The sequence below is a fragment of the Ursus arctos genome, unplaced genomic scaffold (genome assembly GCF_023065955.2).
Source record: "Ursus arctos isolate Adak ecotype North America unplaced genomic scaffold, UrsArc2.0 scaffold_33, whole genome shotgun sequence".
Lineage (NCBI taxonomy): Eukaryota > Metazoa > Chordata > Mammalia > Carnivora > Ursidae > Ursus > Ursus arctos.
Genome location: NW_026623019.1, coordinates 1,161,413 through 1,180,325, shown reverse-complemented (window position 1 = coordinate 1,180,325; position 18,913 = coordinate 1,161,413). Strand labels below are relative to the sequence as shown.

The 18,913-nt window shown below is 55.0% G+C and overlaps 1 protein-coding gene across 1 annotated transcript in view; it reads right to left on the bottom strand.

The window, feature by feature from the left end:
- The window catches only part of PHF2 (PHD finger protein 2), a 69,927-nt gene that overhangs the window by 17,625 nt on the left and 33,389 nt on the right, over nucleotides 1-18,913 (bottom strand). Inside the window, 7 exon segments of the mRNA XM_048218362.2 lie at nucleotides 50-156; nucleotides 519-606; nucleotides 1,086-1,248; nucleotides 2,006-2,192; nucleotides 4,821-4,962; nucleotides 6,683-6,843; nucleotides 15,515-15,629. Of these exon segments, the coding sequence (XP_048074319.2) occupies nucleotides 50-156; nucleotides 519-606; nucleotides 1,086-1,248; nucleotides 2,006-2,192; nucleotides 4,821-4,962; nucleotides 6,683-6,843; nucleotides 15,515-15,629 (963 nt within the window).

Sequence of the window (18,913 nt, the reverse complement as noted above, 5' to 3'; positions counted from 1 at the left end):
ACCAGCCACCCAGAGCCACAGTTAGAAACGCCAACCTGTACACCCGTACCTTTGAATGCCTCCAGCAGGTGCTTCCCCATGTACCAGCAGGCAGTTTCAAAGTTGGGAAACTGAGTCAGGCTGCCCAGTTTCAACCTCCTTTCCACTTCGTACGCTCTGGAAACCACAGCAAAGAATTGTCCAGGGCACGAGACTCTGAGCAGGTGACACTAAGGGTGAGCCCACGTCACAGCCACGATAAGGCCACACCAAGGCCACACTCTGGCCTCCCCTGCATGGCAGGGTGGAACAGGGGACCACATCAGCAATGAGTGCCCTGCGTGAGGGCGAGCCCCATGGGCCAGTGCCCAGGGAGAGGCCTTTCAGTTCACCCTACACCCTCCAAGGGCCACCCCAGCACCCAGGGGCCCTGGCAGGACCACAGAAGAGGCTACGGTGTGCCCAGAACTCAGGGAGGTGCCAGCACTGGCCTGGCAGCAGGGACCCCGGCTGGCGGGACCAGGGCAGGCGTCCCCTACCTCATCTGCATCTCCACACTCAGGCTGTGGAGGAAATGTCCCGCGAAGGCCAGGCAATCCACGGGTGTGAGTGTGGCGTAAATCCAGCCTGGGGAGGCAGGGACGTGGCTGGCCCTTCACAGCGCTCTCAGGCCGGGCTCTCAGCCACCGCCTGGCCTGATCCCAGCCAGTGTGAGCTCGGCATCTTCCAGCGTGCCCCCGTCCACCCTGGCTGGCTGCCCCCACACACCCTTCCCACCGTGTGATGAGTGGCTGGGCCCTCCCGGTAGGAGAGCCTGTGTCCACACTGGCGTTCCTGGCTGGCACTAACCCAGGAGCTGAAGAAACCTGCTCCGCCTGCCCCAGGTCGGGCTGCCCAGCACCCCTGACCCCTACACACAGGGCGAGGGGCCAAGGCAGAGCTGCCACAGCCCAAGAGAGTGGGCTAGACCGCCCTCGGACACGTGCCTCGGCCAGGAGCCCACTACCCCCTCCATGCCGCAGGTGATGGCGGAGCAGGAGGCCCCAGGGCCAGGTCAAAGGCAGGGAGCCCGGCGGTGCCTACAGGGCGCGGGACAGGGCGCTCACCCGAGGGGATGAAGAGCGTCTGGCCCTGCTTGAGGGTGCACTTGTAACATCTGTCCACCTGGTCGGCAAAGAACATCTCGCTGTGGTTCGCGGCCGACTGCCAGCGCTCATACAGGGAGATGTTGGCCAAAGCTGGCTTGATGAGATAGAAGATCTTCTCCCCCTGCCGACGAGAGGCCATTGGCAGAGCCCGCCACAACCCAAGGACACTGGGGGTCCTGGCGGTGGGTCCGGGCGTGAACACTGTCCCTTCCCTGCAGGTGGGGCCACGTGTGCTCTGTGATCAGCAGTTTGTGAACCAGGACGAGTGTGGAACGGCAGCCCCGGCACCCCACACTCCGTACTTGTGCAACACCGGGGCTGTCTCGCGTGCCACGGGGCAGCAAAGCCGGGACCCGCTGCCTGACGAGTTCCAGGAAAGCTCTGCTCCTGAGAGCCCTGGGGTCTGGCCCGCTCTGCCCTGCAGGACCCAGGGCCGGGATCATGAGCTGAGCTGCCCACCCCGCGTCGGGCTCAGGCAGGTGTGAGGAGACCCCGGTCAGCGGCTGAGCCCAAGCCTTAGGGTCCCTTTTGTTCTTTTGTCTTCACGTCTCCCTTCTCCCCTGGCTCCCCTCCCTCCCCTGGCAGGAGCCCCCAGCCCTGCCCCCCCTCTTGTGTGGGCCCAGCACAGCACACTCCCTCGGCCCCTCTTCCAGGAAGTCCCCCCAGCACTGCACCCCCCTCCTTGGGCCTGCACACTGCTAAGCCCTGGGCTCCACGACAGTGGGCTGCCTCCAATTGCTTCATGAGCCTCCGTCTCCTTGGAAACACGTGACACACACCCCTGCCCCTCTGCCTCCCGAGGGTTGGACACCACGTCCCTCCTGGAGAAGCTCGTGGGGACCACAGGTGGCCCTGCTCGTGGAGGCGGCTGTGCCTACCTTGAGCACGTGGTACCAGGCGGAGGCGCCGCCCGAGTCGATGTGGAAGTCGGTGTAGCTGTCCTTCACACAGATGAGGCAGTACTTGGTCACCTTGGGCTTGGCCAGCAGCGCGTCATCGGGCCAGCAGTTCTCTACCCACGACAGCTTCTTGACGATGTCAGGCGGCTCCACGAAACTGGACATCCTGGGGTGGAGGCAGGAGGAGGGGTACCAGTGACGGACCGCCCGGCGGGGAACGGGCTCCGGGATAACATCCCTCGCCTGTTTCTTCACCTCGGGCTATGTGGCATCGCTCCCATTCCACAGACAAGCAAACTAAAGGTTCATGGGGGCAGAAGGAGCCCAGCCACTGGGTATGGCCGTGGCAGGATGTAACACGAGTCTCTCACGGGGAACCAGAGAGAGCCCCTCCCTGGAGAGCTGGAAGGGACTGTCCAGGCTGGCCCAGGAGGGTGCTGCTGGGCACGGCGGGGCAGACGGCAAATGGCATGTCCCGCACGCAGCCCGGGCGCTCCCAGACATCGCTTGGAGAAAAGCGGCTGCTCTCCAGAGCGGGCCACAGGGGCTGGTGGTCACTGTCAAGCCAGGCTCCTCCTTTCCAAGAAGGACACGGAAAGGCAAAGGTGGCCTTTCCAATGAAATGTCACTGTCCTGATTAAAATCACGGTGCTGGGGCGCCTGGGTGGCACAGCGGTTAAGCGTCTGCCTTCGGCTCAGGGCGTGATCCCGGCGTTATGGGATGGAGCCCCACGTCAGGCTCATCCTCTGGGAGCCTGCTTCTTCCTCTCCCACTCCCCCTGCTTGTGTTCCCCCTCACTGGCTGTCTCTCTGTCAAATAAATAAATTAAATCTTTAAAAAATAAATAAATAAAAAATAAAAAATTAAAAAATAAAACCACGGTACCGCATCACCGTTGCACAGCCCGCAGCCCCTGTGCCCTGACAGCTTGGTCCTCGCTGCTGCAGGCGGGACAGAACCGCACAGCTCTGCATCGAAGGCCATGCCCACCAGGACAAGACGGTCACGAGCCACACGCCCGGCCCTGCCATCAGCAGACCCTCTTCCTTTAATTCTCCGGCTATCCCCAGCTACCGACCCTCCCTGTTCCCCAGAGCCCTCCTCAACCAGGCCAGGCCCCTGGTGGCCCCAGACCCTGCACTGACACAGGGGAGGGGCTTGGCCCTGCTGCCCTGGGACACCCTCGGCCCTCTGCACACCATACACCAGGGCTTCCCAACACGGCCACAAATGCCCTTCTGTCCCCGCTTGACCGCTCCTCGGGTGCAAACCCAGCCCGTTCTCCTGCCGCCAAGGCCAGCTGCTCCCTGCGGGCTCCCAGGGTGGAGGTGCAGTATCCTAGGCCCCCAGACACCTGAGGCCACCGTGGGCGACAGTGCAGAGGTAATCACGGATGTCCACATCACAGACAGCAGGCACATCACTCTCCATCCGTCACAGCAGGCGCCTCCGGGGTCCGGGACGCGTGAGGCACTGCAGGGTCCCCAACGCCGCAGACCCTGAGACTGCCACAGATGGCCCGTGGGGTCAGGCCCAGTCCTTGCAGCCCCACCCGACATCCCCGGGGACAGACCTCACTGATGAAGTGGAGGCCACCCTCCCCCTCTCAGACGGTGTAGACCAGAGCCCCAGGGGCTCGACGGCCCGGTGTGAAGTGTGTATGACCCCGGCGGTCCTTGGATCGGGCCTGCGGACACCGGAGGCAGCACACATTTCTGCCAGCAAAGGGGTGGCCCCGAGAGGCCCAAGGGGAAAGCCCGAGCCAAAGCACCCACCCTCAGCTCTCTGTGAAGACCTCTCAGCAGACCAAGATGATGGCGACACTCCCAAGTGTGCTCCAGCGGCAAAGCAACCCTCCCATCACAACTCAACCTGGGAGGGAATCCCCTCGTTAGCTCGCAGGAGGCGGCTTTCTCCCCACACCATAACCCATCCTATTTCCCTTTATGCCTTTGCTGTCAGGAAGCTCACACGGAACCCAGCACCCAGTTACAACATCCTATTGGGGCTCCTGGGACAGCTCTGTATTCTCCGTCTCCATGAGGCTTCCAGACACTCTTTTTCCCACCCGCCCTTCTGCACATGAGCTGTTTGGCTATCTCCTGAGCTTTTCAGAAGTCGGCAAGATGGAAAGGATCCAAAAGTGAAACCACGCTTAAACTAAGCCATTGTCAACAACTCAGGCCCTGCAGTGCGCGAGGGGCCAGCTGGAGGGCAGCAAGGATTCGACAGAGGGGCAGGGAAGGTGGGGCCACGCCACACAGAGCTGTGGTCCTGGGAGAGCAGGGGTACCCGGTAGGGACACCGGGGGCAGGGCCAGCGGCCGGCCAGCCTCCGACGACACAGAAGCCTGGACCTAGGTGGGCCCCAGACAGCCACGGTGTATGATGCCGGACCCTCCGCCCTGAGAAGAGCAGCAAGTGGGCAGGCCTGGCACGTGGGGCTCAGGCTGAGACGGCGGGAAGAGCAGGTGCACGGCACGGCCCCGCGGTGCAGAAGGTGTGAATTCGAGAGTGCGCCCGTGGATGTGTGCGGGCACGTGGGCCAGTGGGTACGTACGTGTGCGTGTGTCCGTGAGGTGTAGAGGTGTGTGCGTGGGTGTGGCTGTCTGCACGCGCGCATGGGAGCACGTGCGTTCTGCGAGAATCGACCCCATGCTGTTAACCTACGGTTCTTTCTGGGGGTGGGATGGGGGGGCCAGAGGACAATTCGGCATTTTGCTGCTGCTTCTCTGTTTGAGTTTGCCACAACGCGTGAGAAGAGAAGCCGCAAACGAGCACGACGGGCGCTCACCTGGTGTCGGAGAACTCGAGGCTGGTGAGGTTGAGAACCCGCTTGCGGTTGGTGCTGTAGTAATAGTCCACAAACTCCTTCAGCTTCATCTTGCAGTCCTTCTGCTTGGCGACGTCGGTCACGTCCACGCTCCGCTCCGGGCCTGCGGGCAGGGCAGGCGGCATGAGCGGGGCAGGAGGTGCTGGGCAGGCCGCCGAGCGGGCCTGGACCCTGGGGCTCGGGCTCTGACGTCGCCCCACGCGGGCTCGCTCCCTCAGCCACGGCGAGGGCTCCGGGGTGCGGGAGGCCGCCGACACGCAGGCCTCAGCTGGGGTGACCGCGACAGTGAATAAAAACACAGGATGCCAGGCACACTTGAACTTCAGAGAAGCGAACGACAAATACGCTGTTAGTCTAAGCATGTCCCAAATAACGCCTGCGACATGCTTATGTTTTAAAAATTAAAAAATCAAAAAACTCCTACATATTTCTAGGGCGCCAACTTATTCTGAAAACAGATAAGTAAAAGGAAAAACATTTTTTGGGCATTTTCTGTAGTTGATGAGGGAAAGATGAGGGTAAAAATCGCTGGTGTCAGGAGGTTCCAGATAACCAAGGACCTGGCGAGGGCGAGCGCGTCCCATCTGACTCACAAGTAGTGGGAGAAAGACACACAGAACTCACGGCCTCGTCCTTCCTGGCAGCCCGCCGGGGCCGCGCAGACCCCAGCTGCGGGCACAGAGGAGCTGGGCCTGCCCCGTCACCGGTTCAGGCGGGTGGCCAGGCTCCGCAGGCCCACAGACGGGAGTGCCACCTCCCGCGCCCCCGAAGGAGTCCCGCTGTCCACCCAAATGCACATCTGAGCGTCTGCCCAGGCGGTGCGGGAACCACTGGGGACACAGTAGTGAACTATGGGACACCAAGGGCACACTGTGGGCCAAACACCCCACGTGGGACATTCTAGGACCAACAACCCCGAGCCTCCAACAACTTTGGGAACAGGGAGAAGCCGAGGGGCATAAATACCAAATGTGGTGTGTGATTCACACAGCCAACCTGGAAGGTGCATGCTGGGCCCCTGGGGAAACTGAGGCAGGGCTCTGGTGTGGAGGAGCAGTGCTGCCGAGTGCAGGCCCTGGGCCCTGATGGTGTTCTCATGTTGTCTGTCAGAGCTGTGGAGTGACACAGCCATCGGCAGGATGACACTGGCTCACAGGCGGGCAGAGCTCAGGGAGTGCCTGGCGCCTGGCAGGCAGGCCCTAGATTCTAGCTGTCCCTGCAGGGGTGCACCTGGCCCAGACGCTGGCCCATTCTCTCCCTGACATGGGGGGCCCAGGTATTTGCCTTCTCCGGGTCTTTCCTCCTCTTGCACTGGCCACCCAGCCACCCAGCCACCCCCGTGAACGCCCAAGCTCCGGCCACCACGAGGGCCTCAGAGCCAGGCCGCGTGGGCCGCAGCCCCATGGGCATCACTGCCAGGGGGATATAGCCTCACAGACGATGCCCAAGCACACACAGGCACTGCCCTCCACCCAGAGCCGCCCCGACAAGGGTGTCCACAGCACTGGGAGCTGCCAGGGGACACGCGGCAGACTGGACAGGAGAGCAACAGCTGGAACTGGAAGGATTCAGGGAGGATGGTCCTGGACCCCAGGCTGGCCCAGAAGGGGCTGAGGGGGACACAGCACAAACCTCAGAGGAAGGGGGCCCCTCTAGCTGGCAGAATGAAGAGGCCCCCAACACGGCCCCCCATTTTGCAGGCAGAATAACTAAGGCGGGACCGGCGAGGGCCACACGCCATTTAGTGGGACATGGGGTCTAATTCCTGAAAGGAGCACGTGGCACGGGGACTAGCTGGGGCCTTCAGCAAGCAGGCCACTCACCCACGTAGTTCTCGACGTCACTGACATAGAAGGTGGGGGCGGGGACCGCCAGGCCCAACCCGTCTTTCTTGGGGACGAGGATGGGCTCAGCGAAGCCGTGCTCCTCCATGTAGCCCAGCGTGAGCTGGCTGCCTGGCACGCGGACCACCACATCTTCCGCGCTGTGGAAAAAGTGGGGGTCGGGAGTCACGTCGGCCAGGGCCCCTGCCCTGCAGCTCCGGGACAGGCCTGGATATGGCCTTGGGGCCAGAGACACGCAGCCCCAGCACCTGCCATATGCCTCCCACATCCTGGGAGGAGGGCTTGCCCGTGGCCCCATGCCCAGACCCCCCAGGATGGGGACACCCTGAGACCAACCCTCCTGCCATGGCAGAGAAAGGCAGAAGTGTGAGCAAGATCTCTCCCCCTCCTCCCCTGCTCTACCTGCCCATCCTCCACTCCACGAGACTCCTCCCTAGTACTCGACATCACACCCTGCATAGGGCTGGGGTCGGGCCTGAGGACACGGCAGATGGAGACAAACCCCTCTTCAGGGAGAACCCACCCCCGAGACAAGCTGAGCATAGGACCCAGGGGCAGCTGTGTGCTGGGCACTGCCCGGGGGACCAGGGACATTCAGAACCCAGCTAGAATGGCACCGGTGGTGACACTGGAGACAGATTTTCATCAGAGGGGCAGGCAAGGCTGTAAGCCCACAGCTGGGAGCAGAGCTGGGGGCGGGAGGGATGGTGGCAGGACATCAGAGCGGCCCATCCAGGCCTGGAGGGGCAGCAGTGGGAGGCACAAGTCCTGGAGTGCCAACAGAAGCACCAGTTGGACAGGTGGGTCGGGAGCTCAGAGGACTAGAGGCTGGAGAAGGAGGCCGAAGCTGCTGTCCAAGGGGCAATCTGGGAGGCCAGGGGAATGGACATGAACTCTGAGGGCAGAGAGACAGCAAGGACCAAACTGCCAGGGAGAGTGGTCAGCAGGAGAGGAGGCCGGGCAGACGGAGATGTCACAGCTCCAAGGAGGACAGCGCTCGAGGAGAAGGGGCCACAGGGCCATGTCCTGCCAAGAGGCCAGTGAAGGTGAGGATCGAGGAGACCCCCTGGGGTTGGAGCATGTGGTGACAGAGCATTAGGCATGGACCAGGCACGAGTGGCATGTGAGCGAGGAGGAGGAAGGCGGTAAGCAGCAGCTGGGAGCAGCTCCAGGAGTATGGGGACAGGGCAGATTCAGCTGTGGGAGGCGCTGGACAAACCTGAACCCCTTGTCTCACACAACCCCATGCATCAGGTCTGGACTGCAGAACCCATAAGGACCCAGCAAAGGCGAACACAGAACAGGCCTGTGGGGATTGGCTGCCGTGGGAAACCACGTGTTCTGAAAGCCCCGCCTCACGGATGGAGGCAGACTCACCTGCCAGGGCGCAGGTCTGAGCACTGAGGACAACGGGCAGTTGGGAAAGGAAGTTTCAGACAAACACACTGAACACATTCACAGGGTAACAGGAGGATGAGGCAGAGAGCACGGAGGGAGGAAAACAGAGTGGGCAGCACAGACGATGCGTGAGCAGAGATTCTAGACATGAAAAACATCATTTTTGAAAAATCTTAAAAACTCAACGATGCATTCAATGGTAGCTGCCTGAAAAAAATGGTGAATTTGATGAAATATTTGAAAAATAATATACAGAATGGGGAAGAAGTGCTATTACAAAAGAAAACAGAACACTTTTCAGAACTGCGGGCGCTCAGTTGATTCCTCAAATTAAAAGAACGTATTGAGTCCTAAGTAGAATTAATAAAAACCAAATACACATCTGGGAGCATTGGAGCACATCTGTGGTACCTCAAGGACAAGGGGACAATCTTAACGTTTTCAGAGAAAGAAACAGATTATTTACCAAGCCAAACCCACCAAACCCACCAAACACCAACCACTAGACTGACAACAGACATCTCATGGGCAACAAGGGTTGCCAAAAGACAATAGGATAGTATCTTCAAAGAATTCAAGGAAAATAACTTTTACTCTCTAATTTTAGATCCATTTTAGAAAAATTAGAATCATTCAAGAGTAAGGACAAAATGTTCATTTTCAAAAACAGTGACTATTTCTATAGGCCTTTATTGAACCACTAAAAGGATAATAATTCCACAAGATGAAAATCAAATCTAGAAGAAAGAAATGGGACTCAAGAAATAATGGGAAATTGTGCTATGGATTTCACACAACCCCTATCAAAATACCGGCAGACCTCACTGCAGAAATTGACAAGCTGAACTTGGAATGCTGAATGAAATGCAAAGCACCCAGATGACCAAAACAGTCTTTTAAAAGAAGAACAAAGTTGAGGACACTTACCAATTTCAAAATTCCCTCCAAAGCTACAGTAATCAAGACTGTGTGGTGCTGGCATGAGAAGAGAGAAGAGACATACGGGTCAGTGGGGCAGAATCCAGTGTCCAGAAATACACCCAAACATCTACGGCCAACTGCGTCGCATCAAGAGCATCAAGACAACTCAATGGAGAAAAAACAGTCATTCCAATAAATGGCACATGGGAGAACTGGGTGTCCACATGCAAAAGAATGAGGGGGATCCCTACCTCACATCATATACACAAATTAACTCAAAATGAGTTGAAGACCTAAATATAAAAGCTAGACTCATAGAACGTTCAGAAGAAAACACAGGTATAAATCTTCATGACCTTGAATTTGGCACTGGTTTCTCAGAAGCCAAAACCATGCACAACAACAACAAAATAAATAAATTAGACCCCATCAAAATTATAAACATTTGTGCTTCAAAGGACACCATCAAGAAAGTGGAGAGGCAACCCACAGAATGGGAGAAAGTATCTGATAAGTACTTACAACATGTAAAGAACTATTACAACTCAACAATAAAAAGACAACCAGTTAATTAGATAAGGTTAGTAACTCGGAGCTGACTTCTGGTTTCAACTCCAACACCTAAAGAGCTTGGAAATGGTCACTCCTGTCCTCACAACAAAGAAAAGGGTGAAAAAACTGAAAATCAATTAATTTTCTTAGATTCACAGAGAATTTGGATTACAGGGCAGTCACCCCTGAAATTTGGGGCGACAGGCAAATACAGAAAATCACAACCAAGATAACCTTACCTGAAGCAGAAGCTGGTGGAGGTGGTCAATGGGAGGAATACTTAAATGGCAATTTTTGACAAAGTGCACAGGTTGAGTGAGAACTAGCTTCAGAGTTAAGAACTCATGGGGATCTGTCTCAGAGGAGACCCACACTTTCATGGGTTTTACCTCAGGATGTCCTGGTGAAGATCTGCTCCTTCTTCAGGCAGGGTTGAGGGGAAGCGACTATGTTTCTCTTCCATAACAAAAGTCCACCTTCCAGAAAAACTGACTTAACGAGGCCCTCATCTGACAGTGGGAAGGGCCAGTGGCCACCTCCAGCCCCCACTAGCTTCCTGTCTCAGGAAAGCAGAGAAAAAGCAAAGGCCAAGAAATGCTTCCAAAGGTAACAGCCCAGAGCCTCAGGCCCACTGAAGCACTGAGGTTTACTATTTAATTATAGAACACTTCTGGTCCCTGAACCCTGACCACCATATAACAGCATAACAGTTGAGTGTAATTGAGAGAGTTGCAAGATAGATTCAATCTGAGAAAGAATTGTTAGGGAAGCCCAAAGAAAACAGGAGAGGAGGGAAAAAGAAGGAAACTACAAGAAAGTGACGTGTCTGGCACCTACAGCCACAGTGGACACAGCCCAGTCCCTAGTCAGGTCAACATGAAACCTTACTCTAAATGTGTCATTACCTCAGTTCACTTAACTCAATACCTCATGTCCAGCTTTCAACAAAAAAATCACGAGGCATGCCAAAAGGCAAGAAATCCATAAAGAGACAAAGCAAATCACCCTGCACCTGTCGAATGGCTAAAATAAAAAAGGCAAGAAATAACAGGTGTTGATGAGGATGTGGAGAGAGGGGAGCCCTCGTGCATTGCTGGCGGGAATGCAAACCGGTGAAGCCACTGTGGGAGTCTGTATGGAGGCTCCTTATAAAATAGGAAATACAGATACCGTATGGCCCAGTTATCTCACTACTGGGTATTTACAGAAAGACAATGAGAACACAATTCAAAAGGATGCACCCCTATGTCTACAACACCATTATTTGCAATAGCCAAGAGATGGAAGCAGCCCAAGTCTCCATCCACACACGAACGGATAGAGACGATGTGGTGTGTGCACATCGCGCTATTACTCGGCCATAAAACAGAATGAGATCATGCCATTTGCAGTGACGTAGATGGAGCTAGAGAGTATTATGCAAAGCAAAATAAGTGAAGAGAAAGACAAATACCATATGATTTCACTCATATGTGGAATTTAAAAAACAAAACAAATGAGCATAGGGAGGAAAAAGAAGTGAGGCAAACCAAGAAACAGACTCTTCACATAGAGAACACTCTGATTGTCATGAGAGGGGAGGTGGGTGGGGTGGATGGGAAAATAGGAGATGGGGTTCTAGCGTACACTTATCCTGATGAGCACTGAAGTGAGGTACAGAACTGCTGAATCACGGGGCGCCTGCATGGCTCAGTCTGTTAAGCATCCAGCTCTTGGTTTCAGCTCAGGTCATGATCTCTGGGTCCTGAGATCAAGCCCTGTGTCCAGCTCCAGGCTCAGCACAGAGTCTGCTCGAGATTCTCTCTCTCTCCATCTTCCTCCCCCTCTACCCTCCCCCAGCTCATGTGCTTGTTCTCTCTCTCTCTCAAATAAATAAATTCTTTTAAAAAATTGTTGAATCACTATCTTGTACACCTGAAACTAATATATTACATTGTATGTTAATTATACTTCAATTAAAAAATAAAGAGTTTAAAAAATATCAGAAAACAGCTCAGGGGCGCCTGGGTGGCACAGCGGTTAAGCGTCTGCCTCCGGCTCAGGGCGTGATCCCAGCGTTACGGGATCGAGCCCCACGTCAGGCTCCTCCCCTATGAGCCTGCTTCTTCCTCTCCCACTCCCCCTGCTTGTGTTCCCTCTCTCGCTGGCTGTCTCTATCTCTGTCAAATAAATAAATAAAAATCTTTAAAAAAAAAAAAAAGAAAACAGCTCAGATATAGCACAGAATTTAGAATTATTAGATAAGAAATTTTTTAAAACTGGGGCGCCTGGGTGGCTCAGTCAGTTGGGTGTCTGCCTTCAGCTCAGGTCGTGATCCTGGGGTCCTGGGATCGAGTCCTGTGTTGGGCTCCCTGCTCAGCGGGGAGTCTGCTTCTCCCTCTGCTTCTGCCCCTCCATGACACTCGTGCACATGCTCTCTCTCTCTCTCTAATAAATAAACAAAATCTTTAAAAAAATAAAAAACTTTAAAAAATTATGATTCATATGTTAGGAGTGCTAGTGGAAAAAGCAGACAACATGCAAGAATGGAAGGGAAATGTAAGTAGAGAAGTGGACACTCTAAGAATCAAAAGTAAATGATAGAAATAATTAAAACTGTAACAGAAATGAAGAATGCCTTTGATAGGCTCATCAGTAGAGTGGACATGGCTAAGAAAAGAATCAGTGAGCTAGAAGTTAAGTCAATAAAATCTGCCCAACCTGAAATATGAAGAGGAAAAAGAATGAAAAAAGCAGGGAACAGAATATCCAGGAAGTGCAGAACAACTGCAGAAGGAGTTCGTGGTGAGAATCCCAGAAAGAAAAGAAAGAGAGAAGCAGAAGAAATGTTTAAAGTAATAATGGCTGAGAATTGTCTAAAAATAATGGCAGACATGAAACCACAGATTCGAAAACTCAGACAATGCCAAGCAGGATAAATACCCCAAACTATTCCTAGGCATGTCATAATCAAACCGCAAAAAATGAAAAATAGTATCTTGAAAAAGGCCACATGAGAAAGATCTACTTCTGCCATGACAGGGTGAAGAGCTCTGCTGACCCACACCCAGCAAAACCGGTAAAAAGTATTTGGAAAAACATTCAAAACCTCTGGAAATGGTTCTAAGAGGAAACAGCAAATGAAGAAACCTCTAGTCGAGAAAATCTGTGAAAACTTGGTAGGAAAGGCAAGAGCGTGTGACCACTCCTCCCTTCACCCCTGGCTTGGCGAGGAGACTCCCCTCTGGAAGGCTACAGCCAAAGACACAGGAATGCTGAATGGAATGGCTCCCCAGCTTCCAGGCAGAGGGCTTTCCTGCTGGAGGAACAGGACAGCAGCCTTTCTCATCCTGCCTCAGCTGTCTACTGCTGATTCTAAGGGTTGGGTGAGGGCAGCCAAGACATGGCTGGCCTTCCACTGGCCTACAGGTACTGAGACCGTAGCCTGAATGTGGCACCCTGAGAATACTGGGGACCTGGTCACCCTTGCCCAGCCTCTTCTACTCAACATTCTACTAGAAGTCCTAGCCAGAGCACTTAGGCAAGAAAAAAAAAGTAACACAGATTGGAAGGGAAGAAAGAAAACGATCTATTTGCCAATGACATGATCCTATATATATAAAGTTGTGAGGAATCTACTAAAAATCTATTAGAACTAATAAACTAGCTCATCGGGGTTGCAGGATACAAGATCAATATACAAAGATGAACTGTATTTCAGTACGGCAGCAATGAAATAAAATTGAGAGAACAGTTCCATTTAAAAGACATAAGAAGAATAAATTATTTAGGAATACATTTAACAAAAGAAGTACAAAACTTATACTCTGAAAACTATAAAACTCTGTTGAAGGAAATTTAAAAGATTTCAATAAATGGGAAAATATCCATGTCTGTGGGTCAGAAGACTGAGCATTTTTCAGATGGCAATACCCTGATTCTACTGTTCTGCAGATCCAGCTCAATCCTTCCTTATCAGCTGACTTCTCTGTACACCTGACAAGCTGAATCTAAAATTCGTATGGAATTGCAACAGACCCAGAATGGCCAAAATGATCTTTAAAAAGAAAAACAAAGTTGGAGGACTCAACACTTCTTCATTTCAAAATATACTGCAAAGCACAATAATCCGGACAGTGTGAGACTGGCCTAAGGGGAGACAGAGATTAGTGGAGCAGAACTGAGGGTCCAGAAATAGATGCATACACTTATGGCTAAGGGCCAAGACAATTTAATAGAAAAATAACTGTCTTTTTACAAATGGTTGCAGGGACAAATAGAGAGCCACACGCAAAAACAAAACAAAACAAAACAAAAACAGATCCTTATCTTGCACTATATGAAGAAATTAACTCAAAATGTATCAAAGACCAAACTGTAAGGCCTAAAAACTATAAAACTCTTAGAAGAAAATATAGGGACAAATCTTTGTGACCTTGGGTTTAGACTTGGCAATGACAACAAAAGCACAAATAGCAAGATAAAAAATGGATAAACTGGAATCCCTCAAAATGACAAACGTTTGTGCTTCAAAGAACACAATCAAGAAAGTGAAAAGTCTACAATACGGGGTAAAGTATTCACAAATCATATATCTGTTAAGAGACTTCTAAAATATGGAAAGAATTCTTATGACTCAATAATAAAAAGACACAAAAAATTAAAAATAGGCAAAGGGTCTGAATGGACATTTCTCCAAGGAAGACATACGAATGACCAGCACGCACATGAAAAGATGTTCAACACCAGTCATCATTAGGGAAACACGGATCAAACCAGAGTGAGAGAACAGTTCACACCTACAAGGATGGTTAGAATCAAAATGCCAGGTATTTACAAGTGCAGGGAAGAGTGATGAGAAACTGGAACCCTCATGCTCTGCCGGTGGGATCGGAAAGCGGTGTAACCACTTTGGAAAACGGTCTGGCAGTTCCTCAGACAACTGAATACAGAGCTACTCCTAAAAACATGAAAACATATGTCCAACAAGATCTTGTACAAGAATGTTTATAGCGGAAATATTCACAGTAGCCAAAAATCAGAAATAACCCAAATGTGTCTGCTGATGAACGGATAAACAAAATGTGGTCCATCCATACAACAGAATATTAAATAAAAACTTCAGGGTGATGAAAACACTCTAAAATTGGTTGGTGCTGGCGCACACATCTGCGAATACACTCAAGACCACTGAATTGTACACTTCCAATAGATGGATCGCATGGTATGCAAGGAAAGTGGGGGGAAAGAAAGAAGCCAGAGGAGGGAAGGACCTTCTCCACACAGGACCACAGGTAAGAGGCACACTGGATTTCTCATCAGAAATCATGCATGTAAGAAGACAGTGGAGCGAAATATTTGAACTGTTAAAAGGAATAACCCCACCACGCTGGATTCTGTGTCCAGTGAATTACTCTTCAAAAGTTGAGGGGAAACAAAGACACTGTCAGACAAACAAAAAAAGTCTTCCAGGTGTGAGGGGCTGAGAGGGCTCAGAGCAGCTTGAAGAACACAGGTCCACGTGTCAGGCACTGCTTCTCAGCAGTGGTTCCCCACGGCCCTGACCCCGACCTGCCCTCAGCCCTCCCGCCTCACACAGGACACAGGTGCGAGCGGGGAGTGCCCTGAGATGGGAACGTGGGGACAGCCTGCCAGGCCCAGGGGCACGGAGGAAAGCCCGGGTCCATGGGGGCTGGGAACTGCTGTGCCTGAAGGGTGGTCTTAAGCGGGACCCCAGGCCCCACTGCTCGACTGGACATAATCTGAGGACAACAGCCTCTCCCTCAGGAAGGCTCCATGCAAAGGGACACACCAAGTGGGGGAGCTAGATGTGCCCAGAGGAAGAGGGTCCCCAACACCTGTGTCTGGAAGTGCTAAGAAGGGAGAGGCCAGCCCCAGAGCCAGAGGGTTTCGGAGGGCTGCACGACACCCCTAGAGGGAAGACCACGCCCCTGAGCCCACCTGGGGAAGGTCCGACTCCGCAGCTCCTTGATGAAGAGCTGGCTGCCATTCTGCACGGGCTTCACGTCGGGCGTCTGCCCTGGGCCATGTTTGTGCCAGGCCCGCTTCTTCTTCACTGTGGGGAGACAGGGGCAGCTCAGGGACCCAGCCGGGAGGGCAGCCAAGGAGCTGTCAACACCCCAAGACTCAAGCCTCCCTACAGGAAAAGCCCTCGAGTCCCCTGGGGGCCCAGCCCACCAGCCTCCCTCTCCACTGTGACCTCCCCACCCACCCCCGCCCTGCACCTGCCAACCCTCCGGCTCAGTGACCACACCAGAAGCTAGGGCGGCCTGGCCCTTTCCACCGGCACCCAGTCGGCTGACAGGACGCTGTGTCAGAGGCACCTACCGGGAAGTCCCACCAAGGTCAGCCTTCGGGACACCTCCCCTCTGACTTGTCCTCGAATTTCGCAAACCCTGTCACCTCCCTGCTGGGACCTTTGCTGCCCCAACAGCCCACAGCTGGGGCAGAGGCAGGCTGGCGCCTCCCACGGTAGCTTCTGCCCTCCTCACCCCCAGCTGTGCGCACCTCATGCTCCCGGGTGTGTCCACTCCCAAGTACCATCATCCTGCCTGCGCCCTCTGACTCTCCTGTCCTCACCCGTGCTCCCAGGACACCGGGCACCCCACGTTGGACATTTTACATGCAAGTATGTGCACACGCTCCTACTGGATGGTGACACATTGGCACACACATGCACAAGCACACACGTGTGTGCACACGCACATTGACCCACTCACACACACACCCCCACTGGACCGCAAGCCTTGGAGGGAAGAGAAGTGATTTCCTTGCGGCCCCCGCCCCTGCCCAGGGCAGCCACTGGTGACTTGGAGTGAGGACAGCACTGGCGGAGACCTGTCCCTGGAGGCTGCTGGGTGGGTCTGGATCAGACTGGCTGAGACTGGACATGCGGGATTGCTGGTTGGCCCTCCGGATGCTTGTGCTTCATAGACAAGGACGGGAGGGGGCTGCCACACCTCCCCATCTCCCTTCCGGTCACAGACCCCTGAGCCGGTCTCCAACAACAGTATCTCCGTCATGCTTGGTTTGCCATGGCCAGGGTGTGAGTGGGCGTTACTGAAACCTGGCAAGATCATAAAGAAGGAGGCCTCCAAGCTGCGGCTTCTGGTGGCACCAGGCACAGATGGGAAATCAGAAGGGCCCGGGCTCCCACCCAAATCTTTTCTGCCCCACCATCTTGTCACTGTGTGACCTTGAGCAAGTTACTGGGCATCTCTGTGCTGCATCTTTAATAGAGAGGGGCTGGTCCCGGCCTCCTCGCGAGCCGCTCCGTGTGGCCCCCCCGCCCACCCCAGGAGCTCTTGGGAGGTACACTGCGCAAACACGGCCCCTCCTCTTGGCGAGGCTGCTTGGGCTGCAGGACCTTGGTCACAGGGCTCAGTCCTGCTCCGGACCCCTGGGCTCTCCCCTTGCACCCACTGCACTTGGCACAGCCCGGCACCAGGGGGCATGGGGGGGTAATGTTTGTGAATGGCAGGTCTCCTGGGCACTGCACTGGCCCCTCAGTGCCCGCTGAGCAGCCCAGCTCTGCACGGAGGTCGCCAAAGCCACAGGTGGCCTGGGAGTCGTCCCTGCTCCCCTAAGAGCCCAGCAGGCTTAGGGGAGCGCCCCAGGCCAAGGCAGGGCCTGGGGACACCACCCTGACGATGGCCCAGGTCACCCTGACTCTGAAACCAGTCTCCATGTCATCATCCCTTCTGCTGGGCCTGCGGCTGCCTTTGGACATGACCCCGACCCCACACGCGGGGGCTCTGGAGTCTACAAGGAGCGCCCCACTGAAGGCCTGGGGCTGGAGGGTAGCTGCTCACGGCCACAGGAGCGTCATGGGCCTCGGCAACCGGCTGCCCACACCAGGCGGGGTCTCCCTGCCTGCCCCCAGTGGGAGGCGAGCCTGGCTCTTGGGGGGCCCCGCTTACGAGGGGTCCAGCACGTCCAGGGTCTTGAGGAGGAGGAAGAGGAGGAAGGGGAAGCCCAGGCCGCACGCTGGCAGCCATGAGTGACACCGCAGGTAGGGAGACCAGTGGAGAAACAGGATTCCTGTGCAGTCTGGGGGACAGCAGAGGACCCCACGTGGGCCCCCAAGGTCCTCCAATGCCTGCCCCTGCATCTGCCCCTCGCCCCACCTCCCAAGGTCTCCTTATGGAAGGTGTGCAGAGGCCCAAGGACGCAGATGCCCAGCAGGAGGGCCCTGGCCCAGAAGGCCGTGTGGGGAAACCGAGTCTCGGAGGGAAGCCGGGGGACGGGAATGCAGGTGTAAAGGGCAGTGTGGAAAGCAGCAGCACCCCCACGTGCCTGCCAGGAGCTGGGCCTGAGAAGCAGGTGCTGTCCCCGGCTGGTGGCCTTCTTGGGCCCTCACTCGGGATGGGGCCTTGTGAACACCTCGAGGACAGACAGGGAGGCAGGGTGAGCGTCACGGGGCTCCCTGTGCAGCCCTGGATGGTGGGCTCCTTCCCTCCCCGGGGCCCAGGATACCCTGAGCCCCAAGGCTAAGTGTCCCCTTGCCTGTGCGTCCCCTGACAAGGCACCTTGGAGACCTTGCCAGCAGGAGACTGGGGCATGGGGGTGACAGGCGCCCCCCCCCCATGCAGTCGCCCTCGGGGCACCACAGCTACATGGGCCTCGGGGAGGAGAGATGTGGGCCGTCAGGGAAGCAGCCGCTGACGCAGGCACGCTGGGGTCAGAACTGGTCTCAGGGCTGTGCCAGCCGAGCCTGTGACCTTCCCATCGGTGGGGACTCCTTGCCAAGTTCCCTGGGGACCCCCAGGCCCCACCTCCGTGAGAATCGGACGAACCTGTGGGCCCCTGTCCTCATCTCAGCGTGCCCACCACAAACCCATGCGGGGCCCTCAGAGCAGCCCACAGGCTTGAGGGTCCCCTGGGGACATGAGACCGTGAGGGTCCTCACCGTGGAGTGTCTCACTGGAGCAGAAGCAGCAAACTGACCAGTGTGCCACAGTGACACAGACCCACTTCAAGGCCCAAGCAGCACACAACTGTGGGCGCGCATGCTGGTGGGAAACACTAGCCCCCGACGGGCACGCAGCCTCCAGGAACAGCAAGGAAAGCCTAATTCACAGGGTTTATGAAGCACATGTGCACACGCACACACACGCACACACACGAGCACCAACCTGTGCACACGCGGATACTCACGGACACGTGTCCACGCTTGTGCACGCGCACGTGTCTATACACACAGATGCACAGGCAAGGACATGTCCAAGCTCACGCACACGTGTCTGTACACATAGACACTCATGCACACGTGTCCACATTGTGCACACGCACGTGTCTACACATGGATGTACACACAAACCTCTGTGCACACACTCATGC